At 41.1% G+C, this 24,438-nt stretch overlaps 1 protein-coding gene across 1 annotated transcript in view; it reads left to right on the forward strand.

Annotated features, from left to right (window-relative positions):
• alx4b (ALX homeobox 4b) overlaps window positions 1–22,330 on the forward strand; it is a 28,017-nt gene extending 5,687 nt beyond the window's left edge. The window contains exons 2-4 of the mRNA XM_050073178.1: window positions 5,798–6,111; window positions 16,320–16,448; window positions 17,794–22,330. Coding sequence (XP_049929135.1) covers window positions 5,798–6,111; window positions 16,320–16,448; window positions 17,794–18,114 — 764 coding nt within the window. The 3' untranslated portion in view covers window positions 18,115–22,330. The remainder of the gene's footprint in view (window positions 1–5,797; window positions 6,112–16,319; window positions 16,449–17,793) is intronic.
• Window positions 22,331–24,438: the final 2,108 nt, after the last annotated feature.

Below are 24,438 nucleotides of genomic sequence, written 5' to 3' on the forward strand. Positions count from 1 at the left end.
CTGGTAAAAACTGGTAAAAACTTTAAATAAAACAGTTTCACATCAAAAATATCCGTGTTTTTTTTATGTTTTTTGGCTCACCACAGAGGGGCTGCTAACTACGAGGGCTGCCATGAAAATGCAAATGGCCCTATCTTGAGCCAGTGTTTGGTTTGTCCATTCTGGGCTACTGTAGAAACATTGCGGTGCAAGATGGTGGACTCTCTGGATGAGGACCTGCTCCAACTGTAGATACAAACAGCTAATTTTAAGGTACTGTAAAGAAAACATGAGGATTCTTATTTTCAGGTGATTATACACTAAAGAAAACATACTTATTATATTACATTCCATTTCTGCCAATATATCCCCCTAAATCCTACACACAGGACCTCAAAGAGGAAAACACAATGTACTTCTACCACCGTTTAAAAAAAAGGTAAACACCCTAAATTCCCAAAGTGCTTCCGAGCTGTTTGATATGAGACAGTGACAGCTACAGCCCAAGGTATCATGACAGTAGTGAGGTCACGAATGTGTCAATTTATCAGGAGCTGAGGCTGAACAGAAAGATTTTTTGGTTTCCCAGGGAATCTGCATTCCTCTGTGAGCCGCTGGCATAGATCTCTCCTCAGGAACATCTGGGAGCCTCCCTTCCACTGAGGAAACAACAGTCAACATCAGGTCTTAGACTGTGCTGCGGGAAAAATAATCCAGCCCAAAGCATGTCTGTGAACCAGCAATGAATGTAAAATTAAAAGCCACCAAAGCCAATGGAATATTTGACTTTATGTGGTCCATATAAGGTGTGATAAGTGGAGAGCCATTGTGGCACACTGCTGTCAGCTTTGAGTGTTTTGAGAGAACATTTTGGAGCACTCTGTTTAAAAGCATTCCCTTCCCTATTTAGTGTTTGGTCATTAACCCTTCCCCAGGTTACTAATTTATAGTGTTTCTTTTATTTGGCTTCACTTGACCCTCCCCGTCCCATTCCATAAAAACTGAGAGGGTGCCCTGTTGCTTTACAACCAGTTAAATTACACTTTGATGTTTTCTCTCTGTTTTCAGCAGTGATTAAATTGCTGACCCTAGTAAACATCTGACCTCAGCTAACTGAAGAGGTCTGCGGCTTGTCACAGAGTAGCTTTGGCAAATTGCAGGATCAGCCGGTGATATTCGCTGCATTCATATATATACGTTGATGCATGCTGAAATGAGAACAGTCAAAAACACATTCCTCTGAATGCCAAAAAAAGCTGGAGCCAACGCAGTGGAATCTTGGCTCGCAAAAGAAAGTGTGTGATGGCTGTGTTCTCCAGAACAGCGTGCAGAAAAGACAGCTCAGCATGCGGGAATACTGGAAGATGTTTGTGGCAAAGGACTGTGTGTTGTTAGCGTGACAGAGAAGAGAGAGATGAGTTTGGAGAACAAGACAGAGAAAAAGATTCTAGTGCAAACTGTGGTGATATAAGTCTGTATGAGGCTGAGAAACTTGAAGGAATAGTCTGACACTTTGGGAAACTGGCTCATTCATTTTCTTGCCCAGAGTTGGATGAGATGACTGATACCACTCTCGTGTTTATATACTAAATATAAAGCTCCTGCCAATTAGCTTAGCAAAAAAGACTGGAAACACTTAGCTTAGCTCAAAGGTAACAAAATCCTAATACAAGCACCTCTAAAGCTCACTAATTAAAAAGTTGTGTCTCATTTTGTTTAATTTGTACAATAAACAAAGTTAAAATGTCAAATTGCCATTTTACGTGGGGTTAACTGTTTCTCAGTTGGGACCAGTAACAACCTGGAGTCTTTGCTGGTTGCCTGGCAGCTAGTTCCAGTTAAGCAGTAGTCACAAAACTCCTATAAATTGGTGATTGTTAGCTCTTTGTGCTAAGCTAAGCTAACCAGCTGCTCAAGGTAGCTTTGTAATAACTGTGCAGACATCAGAGTGGCATTATTCTTCTCATCTAACTCTCAGTAAGAAAGCAAACATGTGTGTCCCATAATGTCCAACTATTTCATTTCATGTTGTAATTAGTGCATATTTCAGTGTAAATAGGTGTTTTCAGATCAGAGAGACTTTTTCATAGTTCTGAGAACCCTGCTTTTTTGTATCGTCTCCACACCACCAGAACTAAGAACCACTGTAGTTCTTAGAACGCAATTTGAGGGACTATTTAACTCCTGTAGGTACTCTCCCCGCACAAGAGGAATCTTGAGTGACGAAAGTGTATGCCCAGCTGATACCTGACATCAATGTGACGTCAGAAAGACATTTTGTGTGGATGTTTGCATTATGACGTCTCGTAGACTCTGGGTTTTGGTCTCCATATCTCATGACTAAATATCGTCATTCTAAGTCAAGGTGTCGTTGGCATGAAACATTTGGAAGACACTGGATTTTGGTTACTTCACAATACAACTTAAAACCAACAAAATATCAAAATGATCTGTTGTCACTGTTCTACATCAAACTGACGTTGGCATTTGACGTTATACTGACGTTGGTGGCCAGCTGGGTGGTGACTGGTCGAACACATGAGCCAATGCAGCATGAGCAACTGCCATTTTTAAGAACCTGTTAGCCGTGCTAACAACAGACAACACAAACACAAACAGCTCATAGTGAAAACCATGAAGAGATCATGGACAATGGACCGACAGTAAAGTCCAGACATTACTGACCATAGGCGAATTTTGGCTTCTTGAACTGACAATATATGTCGCACAGAAGTGACGCTGCTATACTGACTGCTTGCCAGGCTTACCTAACTTCAGCGCTCCTTTTGGTGGTGCAAGTTCAGACAGAAAAAAAGCCCTTGCAGGTAGTTCTTGGTGGAGCTCTCCAGTGGGCAGTTCCTCTCAGGGAGTCCCCAGAACAGTTTGGTCCTGAAATGCCTGAGGTTGCTGATATATAAGTCTGCATAGAACTGAAGTCTTTAAACATTTCACTCACTATTCCACCATCTTCCCGACCCTTCATCTGTGCGTCCAGCTGCAACCTTTGCCTTACAGGATATGTGCCTTGCTCAGGGGCATGACTGCATTTTCTCTCATAGATGTAAATGCCATGCAGGAACCTGGAGTTGACCTGTCTTACTTCTCAACATTTCAACCATATTCCTGCTCAGGGGTAGAAAGAAAATATTGCACAGTGCTTTAGCATTAGAGGCCAGCGCAGGGGTAGGTGATGTCAGAACATCTGCCTGTGTGGAGACTGTAAGAGGGTCTGACAGGTGGGCCACAGCGATATGAGGTCATGAACTCCAGCTGGGCGAGCTGTGTTGTTCCATTAGTGTCTCTGTCAGGGCAAGTCTGCGCCAGAGAGCAGGGGAGGGCTGCTGCAGTATTGAGAGGATGACTATTGACAACTCATTGTAGGACACACTAGCCAAAGGCGTACTAATCTATGAAAACAAACATGCATGTTGCAGACAGCCACCGCCTAGCTTCATCACTCTCAAACTATTCAGTCATCTTACTAACCACTAAAACACTTGGCTCTGAGAGTCACCAGTGCCACAAGGTGTCAACTTTCTTTCCCTCTTCGCACTGGGTTTCTGGGAATGACAGGAGGCCATTATAAACAAAATGCAAAGTGACAAAGTAAAATGCACGTTAATCCTTTTAAACTCGGTCTTACTCTGAGACAAATGTCGTTAGACTCGAGTAACGCTGGCGTTGCACAAGACTTACAAGTCTGTTTATGTAGAGGAGACCATTATGCGCTGGTTTCGGACCAATACAGTTAGGACGGGGCGCTCACCGTGCCCAGTCGCAGGAAAGGCAAACAGAGAGGCTGACAGAGCACACTGTTCTCACTGGCCCGCAACCAGAGCCCTTCAGCTTATTTATTCACACAGCTGTTTGTTTATTGAAGGAGAAGGGACAGCTTTCTTCATCTCCTAAAAGGAAACAAAAAAGCTAGCGAGCGCTGACAGGAACAGAGCGAGGTCTGTCACAAAATGGACGCTCTCGAAATTGAAGGTGACAAACACAATGTTGTTTACATCTCCGGGGCAAGGCCGCGAGGGGCAAGCATGCTCGTACACAAGGCCCGCCATACACAGCTCGAGACGGAGCAGGTCCTGCGTGACTCGGGTTTCAGGTGGCGTGATTGAGAGATGTGAGGGAGAGGGCTTCAAGGGTTGTGTCACAGGTCACGCCAATGTGTAGTGACATAGCTTTCAAACAGTAAAAGACATTTCTTCTCTTGTGGCAAACAGACAAGGCCTTTGAACGTCAAAATAAAACAGTACAGAGGTGATGTAAGCTTAAAGTAAATGCCATTTTGTGTGGATGTTGTAACGTGATGATGAGCAGACACACTGCCTGACTCGAACGTGAGGCACCGTGGTTTCATTCAGCCACATTTTAAAGAAAGTATCACACTGCTGAATATTCCAATTATAGTGTAGTAACTATAATTATAGGACTATTATTGACAACATGTGGCCCTCTTTTTTTCTGCTCTAAAATGGTCAGAAAGTTGGTTTTAATAGCTTGCTTGAGCATAATATTATTACAGTAAGAATTTGATTAGTATTATATGTGAAGCCACACTTTAACTGTGAAGGTTATTTTGATTTTTCAGGCTTCACATGAAAATCGTAAGAACGCCGCACTTCAACCGAAACCGAAATTGCTCAAATGTGTTTCATTAAAACCACAGTGTTACATCTAAACTTTGAAATCTCCAGCATGTTTTATGAGGTTTTTGAGCAGTTCTGTCAATAAATCTCAAAGAATGAAGGAATTCTCTGGTGATTTAGAGTTGTACGTCCATAAAGCTAAAGACATATTTATAAGATAGTGGTCGAAATTGATGCAGCAGAAGTCAAGATGTCCTGACTTCTATTTTCTAGTAAAGGTAAAGCTCTAAAAATCCCTGGATCCTACATTTCCCACTAAGCAACTGGACAGTGTCTTTCATTCAACCCACTTCTTGCCAACTCCACACCTTCAGTTTGTAATGCAGGCTTTCCGTTAAAAAAGTCCAAGCCAAGACATTTTCAAGCTTTGGTCCCTCTAGAGCCACAGATGGAGACATTACATTATATTTAATTGTATTAACTCCTTTCACTGACCAAATAGTTCTTCTTGTGACACATAAACTAATGTCATATTCTCATATGAACTTAGTACAATGACCAGAAACTTGGATGCAGAATTTCAGAGAGGTGTTCTCTCTTACTGGAAATCTTATGTTTGGTTAAGCCAAAGCCTGGGTAGAGAATGTAGGAGGCAGGACATGATGTGGACAACACTGTGGTCCCACAGGTGGTTTGTCATTTGGTCATAAACAACAGTGTCTCCTGCCTTTCTTTGAATTTGCTGACGATTTTGGCTTGGGACCTCGTTGACACAAGTTCCAGAATCTCTTCATCTCTCCATTTAGATGTTTTTGTAACTGTTATTCTGTACATGACCCTTCTTTTTCACCCTCTGATTGTTGTTTGCCTCCAGTTTTGCTGAGTCTCGTGATAGAAACTTCATTAACACACTCATTTGCTTGCTGTGAATTCTCTGGACAATTACCTGCTTTACTCACACAGGTTCAATCAGACACCACACAGACTTTGTAGTAGGGAGGTGGCAGGATAAAGTCTGTTTGATGTCCGACCCAACTAATTTGGACATTTGCATTCTCACATACAGCTCCTCCGGATAACGACAATTATAGGTTTTCAGTACATGTCTGAAAGAGGCTTAAAGTTCATGTGTAAAACTGGACAAGTGCCCCTTTAAAAGAACAAAATACAGTTGATTGTAACCCTGCACACTTCTACCTGTGTCTTTTTTCATATGATACTTACAGGAAAAGACAACAGCGGCCTGACAGAGTCCGAGTTGCCCCCGAGTGTCGACCCTCCCGGGATGGAGGGTAGCTACCTGAACCTGAAAGTGCCAGGGGAGAAGGGGCTGAGCGAGCGGCCGGGCTCAGAACTTTCCAGCCCTCTGGACAAAAGTGAAGCAGAGAGCAACAAAGGCAAGAAGAGACGCAATCGCACCACGTTCACCAGCTACCAGCTGGAGGAGCTGGAGAAGGTTTTCCAGAAGACACACTACCCAGATGTTTATGCCCGCGAGCAGCTGGCACTGAGGACGGACCTGACGGAGGCTCGTGTGCAGGTGAGGATGGGGGAAGAACATCAGGTTCTACATGATCCTTACTGTATTTGACATGAGTCAATGAGTCCTTCAAATTGAATGACAAAATAAGTCCTCTGTTCATGCCCTCTAGAATGGTGAATGTTGTTTGTTCTTTCAAAGCCAATACTCTTGTAAAAATAAATTTTATGATGTGACAACACTCTGATAGATGCTAGAATTAGAGGGGTTAGAGAAACATGGTGGTTTGGATTAAAAGGGACTACTTTGTTAAAGGGACAGTTCACCTCCAAAAACACATATTTTTCTTCTTACCTGTCGTGCTAGTGCTATTTATTAACAGAGGTGGGACCAAGTCATTGTTTTACAAGTCACAAGTAGGTCTCAAGTCTTTGCACTAATATCCCGAGGCAAGTCCCAAGGACAAAAATTTGAGTTTCCAATCCAAAAACAAGTCATAATGCACTCTACACTAAATGTAATACAATTTTAATGGATGGAACGTATTGATAATACATTGAATTTATTAAATTTTTTTAATCTTCAGGTTTGGGGGAAGGTGTCAACTATTTTTTAGTCAAAAGGTTCAAGCCCAAATTAAGTCACGAGTCACTGTTGTGAAAGTCCAAGTCAAGTTGCAAGTCTTTTTTTTGTCGATTTTGTCAAGTCGAGTCAAATGTCATCAAATTCATGAGTCGAGTCTGACTCAAGTTAGAGGCATGTGACTCAAGTCCACACCTCTCTTAATGGATCTAGATTGTTTCAGTGTGAGTTGCAGAGTGTTGGAGATATCGGCACTTGACTTGTGGTGCTCAAAACACCAAAAAACGCTAAGAAAAACCCGACAGCAATGTTTCTTTCCAGAAATCATGACCTGGTTACTCAAGATAATCCACAGACCTTGTTGGGAGTAGTTTCATGTGGGAACTATTTTCTTTCAATCATACTACACCCACCACCCGTATCAATGCAAGGAAGCATGCATCTACTGCTAGCTCACTTAGCACTATTTAGCTAGCTAACATTACAACTCAGCCGAGAAGGACACAATTCATGTTTACATCTCGCACTGTCATAAGCCTGAGCCTCTCGTCCATGAGTAGATGCACTCTTCCTTCTACACAGTGACAAGGTAAAGATTAGGGAATGAAACGGGAAAGAAACAGCTGTTTCCCATGTTAAAGTCCATCCAGCCCGACCCCCACGTTACTCTAATTGTCATCTGATTATCTGCTTTACTCGTTAAAATTACTCCAGCCACTAGAGGGCTTTGTCACTTCATCATAAACATAAGTCATTTTGGGGCATCTGCTGAAACCACGAAAGCTGTTGTTCTTTCTTTGGAGGATCGTCTCCATGAGCTGTGTTGTATGACTGCAGTCGTTAATGTTTGCGTGCTAATAATCACTTGGGGAGCTGACAGAGAGGGCTGGGAGAGTCAAGACTGGCATGCTGACAAAGATTGTTCGGAGCAGCAGACAGCGAAGCCTATTGTTCTTCATCTCTCTTTCTGCCTGCCAGTTTTAGATCAGAGTGGGATGGGTGGGACTAAGGGAATACTCTGCTCTTAGCTCTTACATGCTGCAGACTCTGCGGAGGGGTCAGAGGCCAAGGGTTTCTCCTCAGCACTACTATGTTCAAACTACTTCACCGCACAACTCTGGAAGCAGGGAGGGAAAACACATGGAGAAAAAAAAAGAAAAGTCATCAAAGCTATTTGGCAAGGATATAAAAAACACTTTGAGATGCCAGTTTCAATTTCCACGCATGGTCCAAGACATAGTCAGGGACAGAGAACCTGGCCTGGTCCTTGTGGTGGTACAGTAAAATAAGTACATTCATGTTGCGTTCACACAGACCCATCTATTCCCCAGATGAATATAATTAACTTCCTCATCTGACAGGCACATAGCAGACTCTGTTGAGTCACTGTGAGGTTTGACCCATACTTCTTAAAATCAGACCCTAAATATGTACGCAATCAAGACTAAATCCCACAATTTCAACTGAAGGTCTATCAAGACAAAGTCCAGGGATATGCAATTGTTGAATACCAAGGGGCACTCGAAGCTTGGCAAGCAATCGGAGAATCCTTTTCATCTCAAACAACAGCCATTGAAATCCAAAGTACAGATGTTTTTTTTTGCCAAAATGCCAATGTCAAGGTCCCACGGTTTCATCCTCAGCTTGATGATGAATGTCTTCATAAAGTCGGGCTGCAGTTTTCCATAATCACATCTGCAACTTCTGCTGCCACTAGTTTATTTAGCACAATTAGCTCTCAACCTCAGACTTGAACTTCACCACACTGCCCACGTTTTTATGGAGAGGGAGGCTGTGTGTGAGTGACTGCTGAGGCAGTCTATCAATCGCAGTGGTCCTGGATGACAGAGATGAGGTGAGACGGCTGGACTTCAAAGCTGCTTTTGGAGTTGTGCACTCTGCCCTCCCTCTCTCCCTCTTCCCCTCTCTCTCTGCCTGCTGGCTCTGGAGCATAAATAAAGCTCTTTAATGGCTCTGTAAGCTGCCTCTTGCTGTCAACGTCTTTAGCAATTACTGTATCACCGCCAAGCACTTTGAGCTCCGAGAGCTCTGAACCACCTTCTTTGCAGATGTCCGCTAGATAAAATAAAAAAGAGTAGTAAGTGTTTGCAGTTGGTAAATACCATCCTTTCGGGCTTCATATTCACGATGGGTCAGCGTTAATCATTATGAGAAACAACAAAAATTCTTTGTGTTAATTGAAACTCTGCCCGTGCAAAAACACGGCGAGCTTTCCTTCCTAACAAACTTAAAAGTTTGGGAATAAGAGACACAGAGCCGCAAAGGACACATCTGACTTCATAATGTTCCCCGAATGATCTCCCTGCCAAACTATTTGGCTTGGGTCTCATTCCTACTGCCGTTCAAAGGCAAAGCTACGTAGAGCGAACCCTCTGTGAAACATGACACACTCTGTACCCAGAAACCAAGACTCGGGCCATATATGTGCTCAGACATTGTTTGCTTGTTTATAGAAGGCTCCAGTAAGTGTGTGCGCGTCCAGGTTAAAAGAACGCATATGTTAGTGACTGACTTTGAATTTTGTATATAACATGGTATGTAACTGTGTGTGTTTTCTGAGTGTATCCTGTGTATGTGTGCGCATGGTCCGCTGCTCTCGTCTGCACGCCTCCGAAAGGTCAGCGGGGTTAGCTGCGGAAAGCCAAGGGCTTAGGCGTCAGGAAATTAAACATGAAATGAAAACAAGCTCCAGTTTGAACATTCTCCCATCTCACTTTCCAATATCCCCACTTCCCCTCGCTGACTTAAAAGGGAGGAGGGAGGAGAGAGACATGGAGAGAGGGGTCGGCGGTGGGAGAGGGGAGAGAAGAGGCTGAGCTTCAGAGGGGAGGGGTGGGAGTACGACAAAGAGATTAAGACTAGAGGAGTTAAGTTGGGTTATCTTGATCCAGCACAATTAAGATGGCAGCTCCGTAACTGATAAAACTTTATATTTCATAAGGAGAGTGGAACTTTGAAATACTCGTACAACATTAACCTTATCGACATCAAAGGAACCTCACCCACAAAATGATTATTTGTTTGTCAGTCATGCTGTGTAACCTTGAATTCGTGAAGGAAACTTTGTTTTCCTCGCATGCCTCCACGGAATACGGCAAACATGTTGATTTCCATTTATAAACTCTCACACGGCTCATGTACTATAATCAAAAACTCATTTGTCCAATAGTATGCTCAGTACTTCCCAAACACATGCATTTTCGCAAAAAAACCCACCCCACCTTACTATAGTGTTGGGGATTTTGGATTATTGCAGAGAATAAGGTCAAAAGTTTATGATACTTACACATTTTATTCAGCAAGATAATCTTCACATATGATTTTTGAATAGCAAATGCAATGGCCAGACATAAAAAGCTAACATTAGGCTGTAAACTAACTCCACCAGGGTCCTATGGCTTCAAAGTTGCCACCACAACAAGGCTGTAAAGCCGCGTTCAACGTGATGACATTCTGTAGCCTCATTTAGTCACTTCTTAGTAACCGCCGTCTTAAAGACACCTAAAAGCTTCAAAATTAACGAGTGGGGTATTTACTGATGTTTTTATGTCGTAAAACCAAAACGTGAAGTCTCTTAAGCTTGTGTGAACCACAGACCTTATTTCAGGCATCTAACCAAAAACCCATTCAAAAACACTTTGACTTTGAGACGAGGGAACCAGGAGTGCAAAAGTGTTGACTCAATTCCAGGTTTGAGGACTCTGTTGGTGTCTGACTTCGAAGAAAACATTGATAAGTTTCACTTCCAGTTTAATTTTAAATACTAAAGTTTTTTTTTTAGTGAAAATTAGGGCTGCCCCCGACAAAGACTTTTCCTAGCCGACCAACAGTCGTCATTTAGGGCCATTAGTCGACTAGTTTCCCGCATGTTTATGATGTTAATTTAATTATTAAATTATATATTTTGGGCGAGGCAACACAATGGTTTGAGTTGAAGGTGTGAGAAAGAATAGTATCAGTAACATTGTTAACACTGTGCTACATTACAGAGAAATACAAAACCGTACTAATGAACCTTCATTAATATAGGCCTATATTTTATCTACAAGTGCACGTCACACACTGAGCGAGCCGCCTGTTAATGACGCTGTGGGCTAATGGGCATGTAGCTACTTCCATGTTTCAGATGATACGTCATGTTTGTAGTCGACCAATGAAGATGAGTTTACATATCACCTTGGGTTCGTCCTTCACCTTCTCAAAATGATCCCACACTTTGGATTTCCTGCCTGACATGTTATTAACTAGCCTGTGTGATAACCGCAGGTACCAGTCCTGGAAATTAACCTGACTCCTGTCTGACTGCTGAGCGTGGCCACTTCCTGTGTCTGTCCTTTCAAATTAAATTCCCACATGGTCCAGTCATACAGGTTTTGATTTATTTTGACAAGGCACAGCTCCTAATAGAGTGACATGTTTTTGTTTGTTTTGTTTTTCTGTGACTAAGCAACCAATGAAATCATGTTGACTAACAACCTTTCTGGTCAACTAACATTTGGTCGACTATTGGGGGTCAGCCCTAGTGAAAATGCATGTGTTTGGGAAGTACTGAGCATACAACTGGATAAATGAGACTTGGTTTATGCTGCACAAGTTGTGTGAGAGTTTGTAAACCGATGTCTTGATAGAGTTTTGCTATTGTTTAACATATTACATACTCAATCAAGAAACTAATATGTTGGCCATTTTCCTTGGAGGAATGTGAGAAAAACAAAGCTTTCTTCACAAATTCAAGGTTACACAGCATGACTAAAAGATTTGCAAATGATCATTATGTTGATGAAGTATTCCTTTAACCTTAGCCCCAGTTTGTGCTTCTCATGTATTACCATTACATTCAAGTCACAGAGCTGAGCGTCCCATTTTCCTTAAAATAAATACCTGGTGATTTTTGAAAAACTCAGAAGATATTAAGCAACAGTGACGACTGTGCTGAAATTCCTTCCGGAATCTTAAAGACTCTTCTAATGATCTGAATGAAAATTTATTCCATCAGCTACCAAATAAATAAATAAAGAAAGAAAATATTTCTTAGGTCTTTTTTTTTTTACAAAGCACAACCAAATAATAACGTGTTATTGTGTATGAATATCTAAAATATTGGACGGAAACATCAACGAAAAAGAGGTGTAACTTGGCTAACATTACCTTCCGATAAATCAAGCAGTGTCACAACTTTCCAGAAACTAAAACTATAACTGCGACCGAGCTTTGCACTTATCAGGACAATCAGGCTTTTTGTGCTGAGGCTTATATTTGGAAAGCTGTGATGTTCTGAGCTCACATAACCAAAGGAGAACCAAAGAAAAGACATGACAAACCTTAAACAATAATAGACCCAATATCCTCAGGGGGAGCATAACATAGACTCCCAGCCCCCCTCCAAACATATGATATAATTCAAAGGGCAACAACCCCTCACCTTGACATTGGGGTTCAGCCACAGCCTTAGATATCATCTTACCACTCTGCAAGGGTGAGCTGTCCTCTAATCTCGCCAGCTGACCCGAGGAATGTCGGAGTCAGACGACATTTCTTTACGTCACCTTCTCGCAAAAACACAGTCAGCGGCTACATGTGCCACAGGAGGCCATATATGGTCCTCTCTTTGAAAACAAGCCAGCTTTTAACTAGTTGTTTTATCTGGTCAGAAGAACGACAGGTTTGTGTGCATGTTGTGGTGCTTATAGCAGATTTTATGTCACTGAATAAAATTCCCGTCCTGCACTGTGAGAAAAACTTAGTATGGGATCATATCAAACCCCGTCTGCTTTTATAATAATCACATCTTTGTGCAACACTGCTCATGTTTGTCACTAAGCTCTGCTGCGTTTAAGACTGAGAGAAATGGTGAGAGAGAGAGCGATGAGGGGGGATTTGAGGAGGTTGACTGAGGGGAAATTGCATGTCAGGGACTGTGAAAACCACAAGCTGATTGGGCTGGGAATCAGCCCACAATCCAAGTTCAAACCCCTGTGTCGAAGCAGGATCGCTCTCTCTTTTCTCTTTGAAGACGTTTCCCTTTCCCTCTCGGGAGGATAAGATTCAGACAACCAACAAATACATACAAATAAACATGTGGAGTCATCCAGTACCTCCCTTTGCTCCTCCATTCTCTTGCAACAAGATGTGAGAAAACTTTGTAGACGAAAGATTAGGGAAAGTTATAAGTGATTATATTATGGAACAGCAGAGATGAACAGATAGGACAGGAGAAAATGTGGAGAAATAGATGAGGAGGCTACCACCGGCTTTCATTTTATGGTATTAATGTATTAAGGATTAAAACGGTAAGAATGATATCAGAATTTTAAAGTTTGACGCCATACTAGAAAAACATGATACTCAATACCTTTTTTGATACAATGGCAAAAAGGGAAAAAAGTCCAAGTACAAAAAAATAGGACCATTTTTTCTCTTCTTAGATTAACCACCTGCACACAGTGCTGATAAAGACAAAGTCACAGAACACAAACCAACAGTCACACAATGGGTTCGTTGCTGGAAGGAATACAGTTGATTTTCTCCTCAGTTGTTTCATCCATGCAGCCTCTGGTTGAAAATCTGATATGTATATATATATATATATATATATATATACATATATATATATATATATATATATGTATAGATATATATATTTTAGCTTTGGTAGATTTAATGCCATTGAATGTTAATAATTGCCAAAAATTTTTATCATTTGAAACACTGCAGATGTCACTAATGTCTTAATTTGTCTTACTGGGTAAATGAAATCATATTATTTGTGATTTAATAGATTTTCATTAACAGGCCAAAATTTATTTTAGTCTGACTTTACCCAACATCAAATGTTAACTGCAGAAGTGTCTCATATGTTAGCTAAATACAATAGGAGCGTGCTAGGACTGCAACTAACCATCATTTTCATCATCGATAATTCTAGCGATTACGTTCTCAATAGCTTGTTTGCAATCACGTGACTATTATACTACGCAAAATTCAAACAGAGGGCAGGAAGTGATAAATCTACATATTGTGTGAGTTGGATGTAGAGGAAAGTGACTACATAAAAAGGCTGGATAAACATGCAGACTGAAGGTATCTGAAACTAGAATCTGGTCTAGTCTATTAAATAAAAACATCAGAAAACAGAAAAATGCTCTTCACAAGTTCAGAGAGCTCGGGTGAAGTCTTTTCAAATGTTTCGCCCAACCAACAGTCCAAATCCCAAAGATACTCAGTTAACTATGATGAAAACAAAGACAAGTAGAGTTCACAAGCAGATTTCAGAAGATGGAACCAACAAATGTTTGGCAATTTTGTTTAAAAACTGAAAAGATTTTCCACAGATCATTTAAGTAAGGATCTTGCTACATGATATAGGAGCATGGTAGTAGTTTGGAAGCCACTTAGGTGTCTAAATAGCTGATATTTAACCAATTATAAAGCAGTGTAAGACTTAAAGCAGACTGAAAAGAAATGGCTTGTGCCAAGGAATGCATTTTGGCTACAAGGTGGTCGGTTCTCTGTCTATAATCAATATCCAGTGGGTGTTCTATAAAGCCAACAATGTCACTATTTCCAACCCTGTTTCCAACCATGACATTTGTATATTACAAAATTGTTTACATAATTACATTAACAATGTAATCGCTGTTGTTTCTTTGAGTTCATGAAACATGACATTTAACTACATTTATATACCGCACTGGATTCATAAGGATGCGGTGGGGTGGATGGTGAATATACAAAGTGCAGGACTGTGACACCAGGATCTGGGGTATACATCCTGATTCCTGTCAGATTAAAGCAAAAGAAGCACTTTGATTACGGTCAGGAAAGGATCAGGATTATGGCTAAAAGTTAATAAAAAAGGTAAAAATAAAAAAATAAAGCTTCAGTCACTACCAGTGGATATTGTATTGAGAGATTGCCTATTCTGGTGGAAAATAAATGAAATATGTTTTCAGTGAGCATTTTGCTGATACGCTTAGTATCAACATTTTTGCGACTTGCCAGATACGTTAATAAGCAACATTTCCTCTTTATGTTGATACAAAAAGTAATTTGTAATTTACGTATTCCTCAAAAAACATTTTCTCTTTCAATCAGTTGTATTTTCGAGAGGTGTGAACTTGAGTCACATGACTTAGACTCGAGTCACAAATTTGATGACTTTAGACTCAACAAAATCAAAAAAGGCTTGCAAGTGGACTTGGACTTTAACACTAATGACTCACAACTTCCTTTGGACTTGAGCCTTTTGACTTGAAAATACTTGATACCTTCCCAGGACCCAATCTGGGAAGAGAAAGTTAGATATTTTTTAATATGAGCTGAGTTTAATACAACAAGACAGGACAGAAAAACACAAAACAATTCATTCTGTTGTGGTGCTGGTTAATAGTTCTTGCTATGAAAGTATAATGTCAAAACTAGGACTTTTACTCAGTTCCACTTGTTTTAACAAAACAATTTTGAAAAGCATTTAAGATTTTTGTCAATTTAATATATTATTCAGTTATTAAAATAGTATTACATTTGGTGAAGGACACATTATGACTCAAAACATAGAGTTTAGGACATAGCTGATTTGTAACTTGCCTGTCTTGACTTGGGACTTGAGTGCAAAGATGTGAGACTCGCTTGTGAATTGCAAAACAGTGACTTGGTCCCATCTCTGGTAATTTCTCGGAGACAGAGCTGCTGTTACTCATCTTTATCTACACTTGTTAAGGCAGTTTTGTTTATATAACCCAAACAAACAGTAAATTTGCCTTAAAAGAATTTGCAATCTTCGCAACATATGACACCCTCTTTACTTAGACCCTCGATTAGGGTAAAAATATCTTGATAGAAATGATTACATTACACAGCATTGACAGTGAGTACCAGGACTGCAGTAGAAATATTTAGGCTACAAACTTTACTTTTTTGCTCTTAGCACTCTTTCTTTCAAAACTGTCTTTCACCCCTCAGTCTTACTTTCCTTCAGTGCCTTCCACTGTTAGGGAGAAGTGGGCTAAGTGGCCTGCACTTGGTCTGTCAGCAGGTACTGAGAGCACAGCCTCTCTGCAGAGTAGCACGTCTATCAATCTCACAGGGAGAAATCACCCAGTACCTCATATACCGCATCTAATACTTAATTATCCCAAAGACGGACAAAGCAAAGCATATTCTTGGTCAAAAGTTGAACTTTGGTTTCATGGATTATACGGAGGGATTCCCCGCTGTATCCCACCATGCTGACATGTGGGGGAGAGCACACCTCTCTCAGAGTGATTTATGAATGGCTACAGGCCCAGATGTGGATCTGTCGACGCTGGCAGCCTGAAGGGAGGCAGACGCCTGTGTATCAAAGGGAGGAGCTGATTCGTGCAGCACCAGGGGAGACTCACCATTTTCACATCAATAGCTCCGTGTGGACGGCACTTTAAAGACACGTCAAGTCTTAAAACCTGGGCCTGGACTTTCATGTGCTGCAGAATTTATTTGCTTCACTATCTTCATTTTATGTGGTTCAGTTTCTTACCTTGTCTTGCTGAGCAGAGAGGATGGCCTTGTTTTATACAAGGAAAGCACTTGGGTTTTGCTGTGATATGAGCGCTGTGTTTAAAGTGATATTCAAGTTTTGTTCTGTCAGGGCTGGTCAGTATTTTCCTGATGAAATGAATTCTTTGCAGGTGTGGTTCCAGAATCGCAGAGCCAAGTGGAGGAAGAGGGAGCGTTATGGCCAGATGCAACAGGTCCGGACACACTTCTCTACTGCTTATGAGCTGCCTCTACTGACTCGGCCTGAGAACTACGCACAGGTAAAAGGAAAAGAAATGGAAGTGTAGCACAGATACTCATGATCTGAGGTATCAGAGTCATAAATGGTAATGAGTAAGGTTTGTTAATGAACCCACAATAACTCTAGTTAGCCACTTGGGGGCAGCAGAAACAATATGTGAACACAACACTGACATAATATCAATTTTTAAGGCCCAAACACTACAAACCGACATCTAAGAACCAGTGGCGATGAAGGCAGATTGTTGTGTCGCCTCACGTTGCCTGTGTCTTGGCCAAAAAGTTGCACTTGAACACATCACAAAGACAACAGTCAACATTCATCTAGCACTGCATCTGTGTGAGAGGAAAAAACTCTCCATACCATTCATAATTAAAAAAAGGGAAACTGGAAGACCAACAGGACAGACTCAAGACGCTAGTTAGCCAGTTAGCACATTAACAACACAACTCAATGTCGAAGGATCAAATTATATTTACGGTGCTGGCAAATAGTAACATGAACATTACTGAACCGTTTCTGCTGATGAGCTCAATGCCTAAAAAAATCTTATAACCTCCAAACTTTAGTCATTTGTTTGCTCTTCTCACTCCTGTTTCTCTTCTGGTGCGCTGAGCTAAACTGCCAATCAGAGTGATTTCACTCACTGATGGGCTCCACCATGTTGGACGCCAATTCAACATGCAGCCAAAAAACAGGCCACAAGGGCCAACAAGGGCCAACTAGTGCCAAAAGTGTGGTACACACCCCAAAAACTAGGGCGTCAGATACTCACTGACAGCCTGACACTGACCATCGGCCGACTGCTAGCTTGGTGTATTGGGGCCTTTAAGTTCATATGGCAACCTAGTTAGCGAAGAGTTGCTTATTTACACAGACAGATGTTATGGAGCAACATTATCATTCATTTGGAGTTGTGTTTCTGACCACCTGGTGAATATAAGTCCAATTATCACCCTTTTAGCTCTGGTTTTGGTCTCCACCAACTCCTGGGGGAAATTTCTGTCTCTTTAACTGCTAAATGCATCACAATCTGTGCACTGCCAGCTGGTTTTTAATTGTGTCTGTCTGTCATTTGATGATGAGCAGGTTTCGTACGGAGGGTTTTTTGAGGTTTTTCACTGAAACAGCTGCTGCTGGGCTGAAAATGAATGAAAGTGGTGGGAGTAAACAAATCAGTAAAGTTGCATCCAGACAGCTAAACAATGAGCTAAACCTAAACTATAATGTCCTGTAAATACAGAAGCTGCAGATTCAGGTGATAACTATTTGTAGCTTCATTACTACAAGCATCCCCTTTCACACCATCATTTGATTTTAATCAATTATAGCCTCTTTAACTTAAAATCACTGCTTTTCTCCAGATCCAGAACCCTTCATGGATCGGGAGCAGCAGTGGAGCATCTCCAGTGCCGGGTTGCGTTGTGCCTTGTGACTCCGTCCCCTCTTGCATGCCGCCTCACCCTCACGGTCCTGGAGGTGTCTCTGACTTCCTGGGCGTGCCCAGTCCGGGGAGCAGCCACATGGGACAGACACATATGGGCAGCCTTTTTGGAGGTCCCGGGATGGGCGGGGGAATCAATGGCTATGATCTCAATGGCGATCCAGACCGCAAGTCTTCCAGCATAGCTGCGCTGCGTATGAAGGCCAAGGAACACAGTGCAGCCATCTCTTGGGCTACATGATGCCTCGGCCCAGTTCCACCCCGCCCCCATAAGGCCCTCGACTCTGGAGCAGCCAACAGTGAGCGCTGTGGGGGAGGAGGGAGTTTTTCTGAGAGCACTAACGATAACACAGGTCAAATGAACAGGGAGAGACTGTGGAGATAACAGAAGCCATTACAGCGGCCAGCGTAACCGAGATAACAACTGTGGCTGTGACAATCAGCAGATGCTCAAAGTGAGAGAAATACAGAGGTGTGACTCAGAAGAAGATGTCATCGAGACGTGTTCATTCTTGATTCCTTGATCTCTCAGGTCTCATTGAAATATGAGGTTTAGTCCTCAATAAACTGGGTATCATTCATGATAATGAAAGGTTTCAGTAAAATAAGCAATATAATAAATATGGTTTACAAATTGCTTTCATAGAATCCAGGAATTCAGTGCCAAATCCAGCTTTTTCATACAGTATTTTCATTTACAGAGGCTTGATTCACGTTTTTACTTCCTTAGTTTTTTACACCGCCCATCCCACCACACTCATTTTATGTGTCTTACTTTGGACATGTCTCTTATTCCATATACATGAGTTCAAGTACATATCTAAACATTCAGTATTTGCATTTTAAAAGCCATGTAAAAAAAAAAACAAGGCCAAGCTTAGATGGATTTTCTGTCACTTACAAAGCATCCGTTAAAGTATAGGTTCCCAACCTGGGGGTCCCAGCCCCCCTAGGGGTCACCAAAGCTTCAGGGGGGGTCGCTAGCCCTTCCTGTTTTTAAAGGGTGTAAGAAAACTTAAAAGATAAAGTAAATAACATCTCAGCATTACATTTATTTCTGTGACAAAAACTAAATTAAGTTGTATATTTAAAGCTCAGATTATCATTTGAGATATATACTTCTCACAAAATCTTACAGGATAAGGGACCTGAACACAAGCTATATTCACAGAGCCTTAACTGTCTGCCAAACAGCCTGCTCCTGCATTTGAAAGTATGCAGTTCGAATAGATGTATGGCTAAGCATCAGGGAGAAGAAAACACTTCAACACTTAAAAAAGAAGTCTATTAAGTATGTAAGATTGTTAAAAATGAAAATAAAAAACACAATTCAGAGAATCGTAAAAAAACAAAGTATAAAAATGCCAGAAAATTAATTTCTGATGCAACATTCACAGGAAATAATCCGCTCAAAACTCATCATAATCAGGTTTTTTTTTACACAAACTTCCTCCAGTTATTGTGTTCACAGTTTAAGTTAATTGTACAGTTTTTGTTATCCATTGAATATAATATAAAATATCTATAAAATATCGGGTTCACGTCAGGTTTGTCATTTAACTCAAAGATAGAAAAGGGGTCCCTTAAGTAAAAAGGTTGGGAACCACAGCTTTAAAGCAAACAATCAAAGAAAACAATTTTTTGGAAGCCTGCGGTGGGTAGTTTATGTCCCTGCAAAGAAGGACAGAGGTTGAATGCAATAAGCGAACAGAGTCTAATTGAGCGAGAGCAGACATGGGCCTGTGCCAATTTATTCTGGGAGGAGGGCAGGCCTTGGATTGGCAGCAATTTCAAACCAACGTGTCATTTCCTCCCCCAGGGCTGCCTCCACAGGTTCCCCTGCTAGGCACAGGCCTCAGGTTACAGGAAACACCGTCTCAACCGGCAGACAAGGCGCAGCAACGCACAGCAGCAGCCTTCAACACCAACTAGCCACGCCAGCTTCAATCAGCAACCACCGGGAATAGACACACTTAATTAGCTTCAAAGTGAGCCGTCCTGCCCTGCGAACACCGTAGCACATCACAGCGTACACGGCGAGGACATGCTGCACACACAGTTCCACACGCTGTAATAATCAATTCGTCGTCAGACGTGGGCTCAGCAGAGATGACTCTTGGAGTTTGTAGCTCGCTCACACAATCCGCCACATGCCAGAGACTGCAGGCCAAATCAGTGGCCCCAATCGTCCCGAAGAGCATTCTGTAATGTTTAGGTAATGTGATGACTTTAGAGCTGGACTGCAGGAATGTGGTGAATATGTCCAGTGATTGCAGGGGTGTCTCTGTGTGTTGCCCCGCCGGAATAAGCTTGTCACCAGAGCTGGGCTGCAGGCTGAGGCTAGAGACAGGCTTCATTAGTCTTTTGGCTGATCTCTCTGTGACGCCCGCTGGGCTACATATCCGTTTTCTTTCCCCGGTGAGGATGATGGCAGGAGAGTCTGTTTCTGCTCCTCATAGCTGGTTGATCATTGTAACATATGAGTGCCCGTTAAAGTCCTCCATCTTGAGAGTAAGACTAAAACTTATGACTGTTTTCAGTATTGATTTATTTTCTCGATTGTCGATTGTTCAGTCTCTAAAATCAGGCCTTTCAAGATATTGCGATTACACAATCAGCACGATACACAAATTAAACCAATCCCCATGAGTTCTGTGTGACCTTGCAATTTCGTCAAATCATTTTTTTCGCAAATTTGACCAGTTTTCATAGTTTCTTGTGAGTTTCACCAATCATAGCAGTCTTCACATGTCACCAAACTCACTTCCTTGGTTTTTGGTGTGAAGATGCTGACATGTGACATGAACGTTTCTCATTTGGAGGTAAACTGTTTTGCCCTGTGTGCAGCATTGTGGTGGAACATGAACAACATCAATTGACAAATACTTTTTTACTGCAAAAAACACACCCAGAGAATGACTGAAATGCTTTGACAAGAGACTAGATTAACTATGCAGAGTTAGTGGTGACGTTAGTGTAGTATGAATTGCAAATTTAGAACAGTGGGTTTTATTCTGAGTTTTAATAAATTATACAGCTGTTTTTGCAGTTTTCACTTGCTCCACCCATTTCATCACGAAAAAAAAAAGCCTAAAAACATCACCACATGCATTGGAGCGTTTCAGAGCGCAACAATCCCCTCCCAAAAAAGCACAAGAAAACCTGGAGGGACTGTAAAGTGCCAGAAAACTGTGAAAAATCACAATCCTGATCTTTTAAAACCCAAATGTTACTTCTTCAAGTGTCATATATTCAGTTTACTATCATATAAGATAAAAAAGCAGCAGAGTCAAAGGCTAGAACCAGAGAACATTTGTCATTTCTGCTTGAAAAATTATTTGAAATTATTATAAACATAGCCGTGGATTATTTTTCTGTCGACCCATCATTGCAGCTCCACAGTTCCTGCTTTTAATTGTAGAAATGACTTGCAAATCTGTAATTTTTTCCATATGAAAGAAAAAACAATTTGAAATTCCTAATATCATCCACTGACAAAACAGATTGTTGTTGCCTTAAAACCAAGCCCTTTCATGTCAGCAGCGAATAAACGAGGTGACAACATGATGATTACTTTGACATGACTGCTCATGCTGTGAATATATTCTACACAGTGGGTTCATTGGAATCGAATAAAAAGACAAAAGGCCTCTAAAATAAAGCCATGACTCTCCGTCCAATAAAGATTTTGAATGAGTATAGTCTTTGTTCGATGGGAGTGATAATAATCAAACACATTATAAAAACAGTATGCGATCAAATTAAATTATTACATGACTTTTTTGTGTGACTGAATTCCTACTTTGTTGAGTGTGTCTTCCCGCTGGTCCTCCCTCAGTGCTCCACTCCTCTGCAGCTCCGTCCATGTTGATACTACTGAAATAAAGCAATTGAGATCCATAGTTATAATGTCGTATTGTGTGAATGTGGGCAATATTAATGATATTGTTCTTTTGCTTGTACATTTGTTTCGCTTATTTTGTCAAATAATGGACCTCCAGAGATAAACCATTGAAGTATTACAATAATATTGCCAAGAAATGTAAAATTATGTTTTGTGTGTGTTATTCTGAAGAGTTGCTCTGGACTTTACCGAGGTTGAAATTGCTTTCTAATTTTCTTATGGCTTTAAGCAGCTTTTTTTTGTATATTAATCAAGTATTTCTACTTCTGATTGTGACGTTATATAATGTGCCATTGCAATAAGTTATTGCACTTACAGTGTTGGAGAAGTTTTTATTTTTGACTTATACTGGGACAGTGGCCTCTTTGCTAAAGCCAGAGGCGTGTGGTTTTGTGTCCCAACAGTCAAAAACTGTCTCCTAAGCCCGTCCATATTTAGCACCATGAACAGCATCACTGACATCTGTTTAAAGTGCCTGACATTTGTTTGTACAGAAGTAACTTGCTGTTTCTGTTGATGATGGTTTTGAAGTGATTTTGAAATAAATGAGTCTCCAATGGATGAAAGAGTTCAGGTAGTTTCTTCTTTACAGCCTCTGAAAACAACTTTCTCACATTGTTTCTCCAGCTGATGAAGTCCTACATGATCACACTACTGCTGAAGTATTTTATTTGTCACATACTCAACATATTTCTATGCCAGGCAGTGAATTCTTTGTTGCTCGCTCCTGTGTTGTGCTCCTAATACAACAAATACAACAGGAAAACACATACAAAAACTATGAACAACAAAGATAATATGTGCAAAAATGAAATATAGTGCAGATATCAAATGTGGTGCAAATATAGAGGGATGCAAGGGAATAGTGGAGGTAACAGACAATAACATCAGAGGTTAAGTTTGTCAGGAGCTTATTGTCAGCCAAAGCTGCCAAAACAGCTTTATTATTCTTATCATTATTTTCACATGAGATAGTTCTGTATGTGTGTTTTTGTCTGTGCTCTTCATGCTGGTTTGAAGTGGGCGGGGCTCAGGTGGAAAAAGGTGATGTCACCAACTTCTACACACCAATCAGGATTTAGCAACATCTGAATTAGTCTCTATATACAGACTCTACATTCAGTGAATGTAGAGTCTGTAGGCAAACCCCGGAGATCTTGCCTCTGGAAGAAGAGCGGAAGAGCCCTGGTTTCTGGTGCTAGGCTGTTTGTAGTCCACGTGATATTGACCAATCAGGTTTGAGCCGGCTGCAGTTGTTGCCAGGTTAAAGGTCCGTGCGGTGAACTAACGAGGCGGAACATAATTGGCATCACTGCAAACTCTGAATCCATCGCAATGGTTCAGCATATTTACTTATATATAAACGGAAGTCAGAAACGGAAATTCGCCTCCTCAAACCGGAATGCCAAAAAATCGGGGGTCTGCCCCCAGAGGCTGTATCGCCGTCTGCCGGAAGTCAGACGCTGAATACAGCCGATGGGTTCCGAGAATGCATCTGAATTAACATCTAATGACACTTCTTGGGTTGTTTGGTTTTTGTTGTCGGGTCACTGTCAATTAAATCTGATCAAATCAGACCCACACTCATGAAGCAGACTTTAGTATAGTCCCCCTATAAGAGACACTCACATTAGTGTATAGTGAGCAGTAAACTGATATTTCAGACACTGATGAGTCACACAACTATCTATAAAGTGCGACTACATTGCATTCTGGGACTCAAATCAAATGGTGGAGGGATATATAAAATACACTATACATACACACTATAACGCGCTATATTTTTGAATGTTGCCTTAAATAAATAGTTCAACATTTTGGGAACAATAACGAGAGTTAGGCCACAACGTGTCATTTTTACAGTTCAGTTTTTGAGATTAAACAAACAAGATGTAATGTGTAAGTTAGTGAGCTTTAGAGCTGCTGGTGGGGGGACTTTTGAACAGAGCCCTGTTTCCAGTCTTTATGTTACTGTATGCTAATATGCTTGATATTTAAAAGGGATAGTTAAGATTCTTTAAATTAAGGTTGTAAGGTAAGGTAAGGGAAAACTTTATAGTCCCTGGGGGCAATTTGGGATACAGAGAGTAGTCATAATTAAAACAAAACAGAATCCACAGAATCCAGAGTCACACACTGTGGTGGTACTTATCCATTGTCAATGTAATACCTGTAGCAGATGGCAGCTGGCTCACCCCATTTTGGAGAGGAAGAAAGGAGTACTGCTACAACACTGAGTGCTGTGAATGGGGACAGCAATAAGAAATATTTTAGCCACCTAATATAAATCAATATTAGTTTAATTGTACGCTTTATTTAGAATATTTTCACAGCTTTACCTTTACCAGGCGCCCCTTACAACAAGGAACTGAAGCTGTTGCATTGCTCTTTAAAGCCACCAGACTCCTTTGACAAAAGCAATACCTCACAGAACATAGACATTGCTGGTCTACCGCTACCTTGATCGCTTAGTTTGTTCATGTAATTGTGTGACTTTAGTGTATACAAACTAATCATTTAAAACACCACAGACACACATAAACACAAACTAATTAACTGATTGAGGCAGTGGTAAACCAGCAACTCCTGTGCTCAAAGGAGTTTGGTGGCTTTGAAAAGAGTGATGTAACTGCTTCAGTTCTCCATCACTAAGGGCTGTCT

Source organism: Epinephelus moara, chromosome 20, assembly GCF_006386435.1.
Source record: "Epinephelus moara isolate mb chromosome 20, YSFRI_EMoa_1.0, whole genome shotgun sequence".
Classification (NCBI taxonomy): domain Eukaryota; kingdom Metazoa; phylum Chordata; class Actinopteri; order Perciformes; family Serranidae; genus Epinephelus; species Epinephelus moara.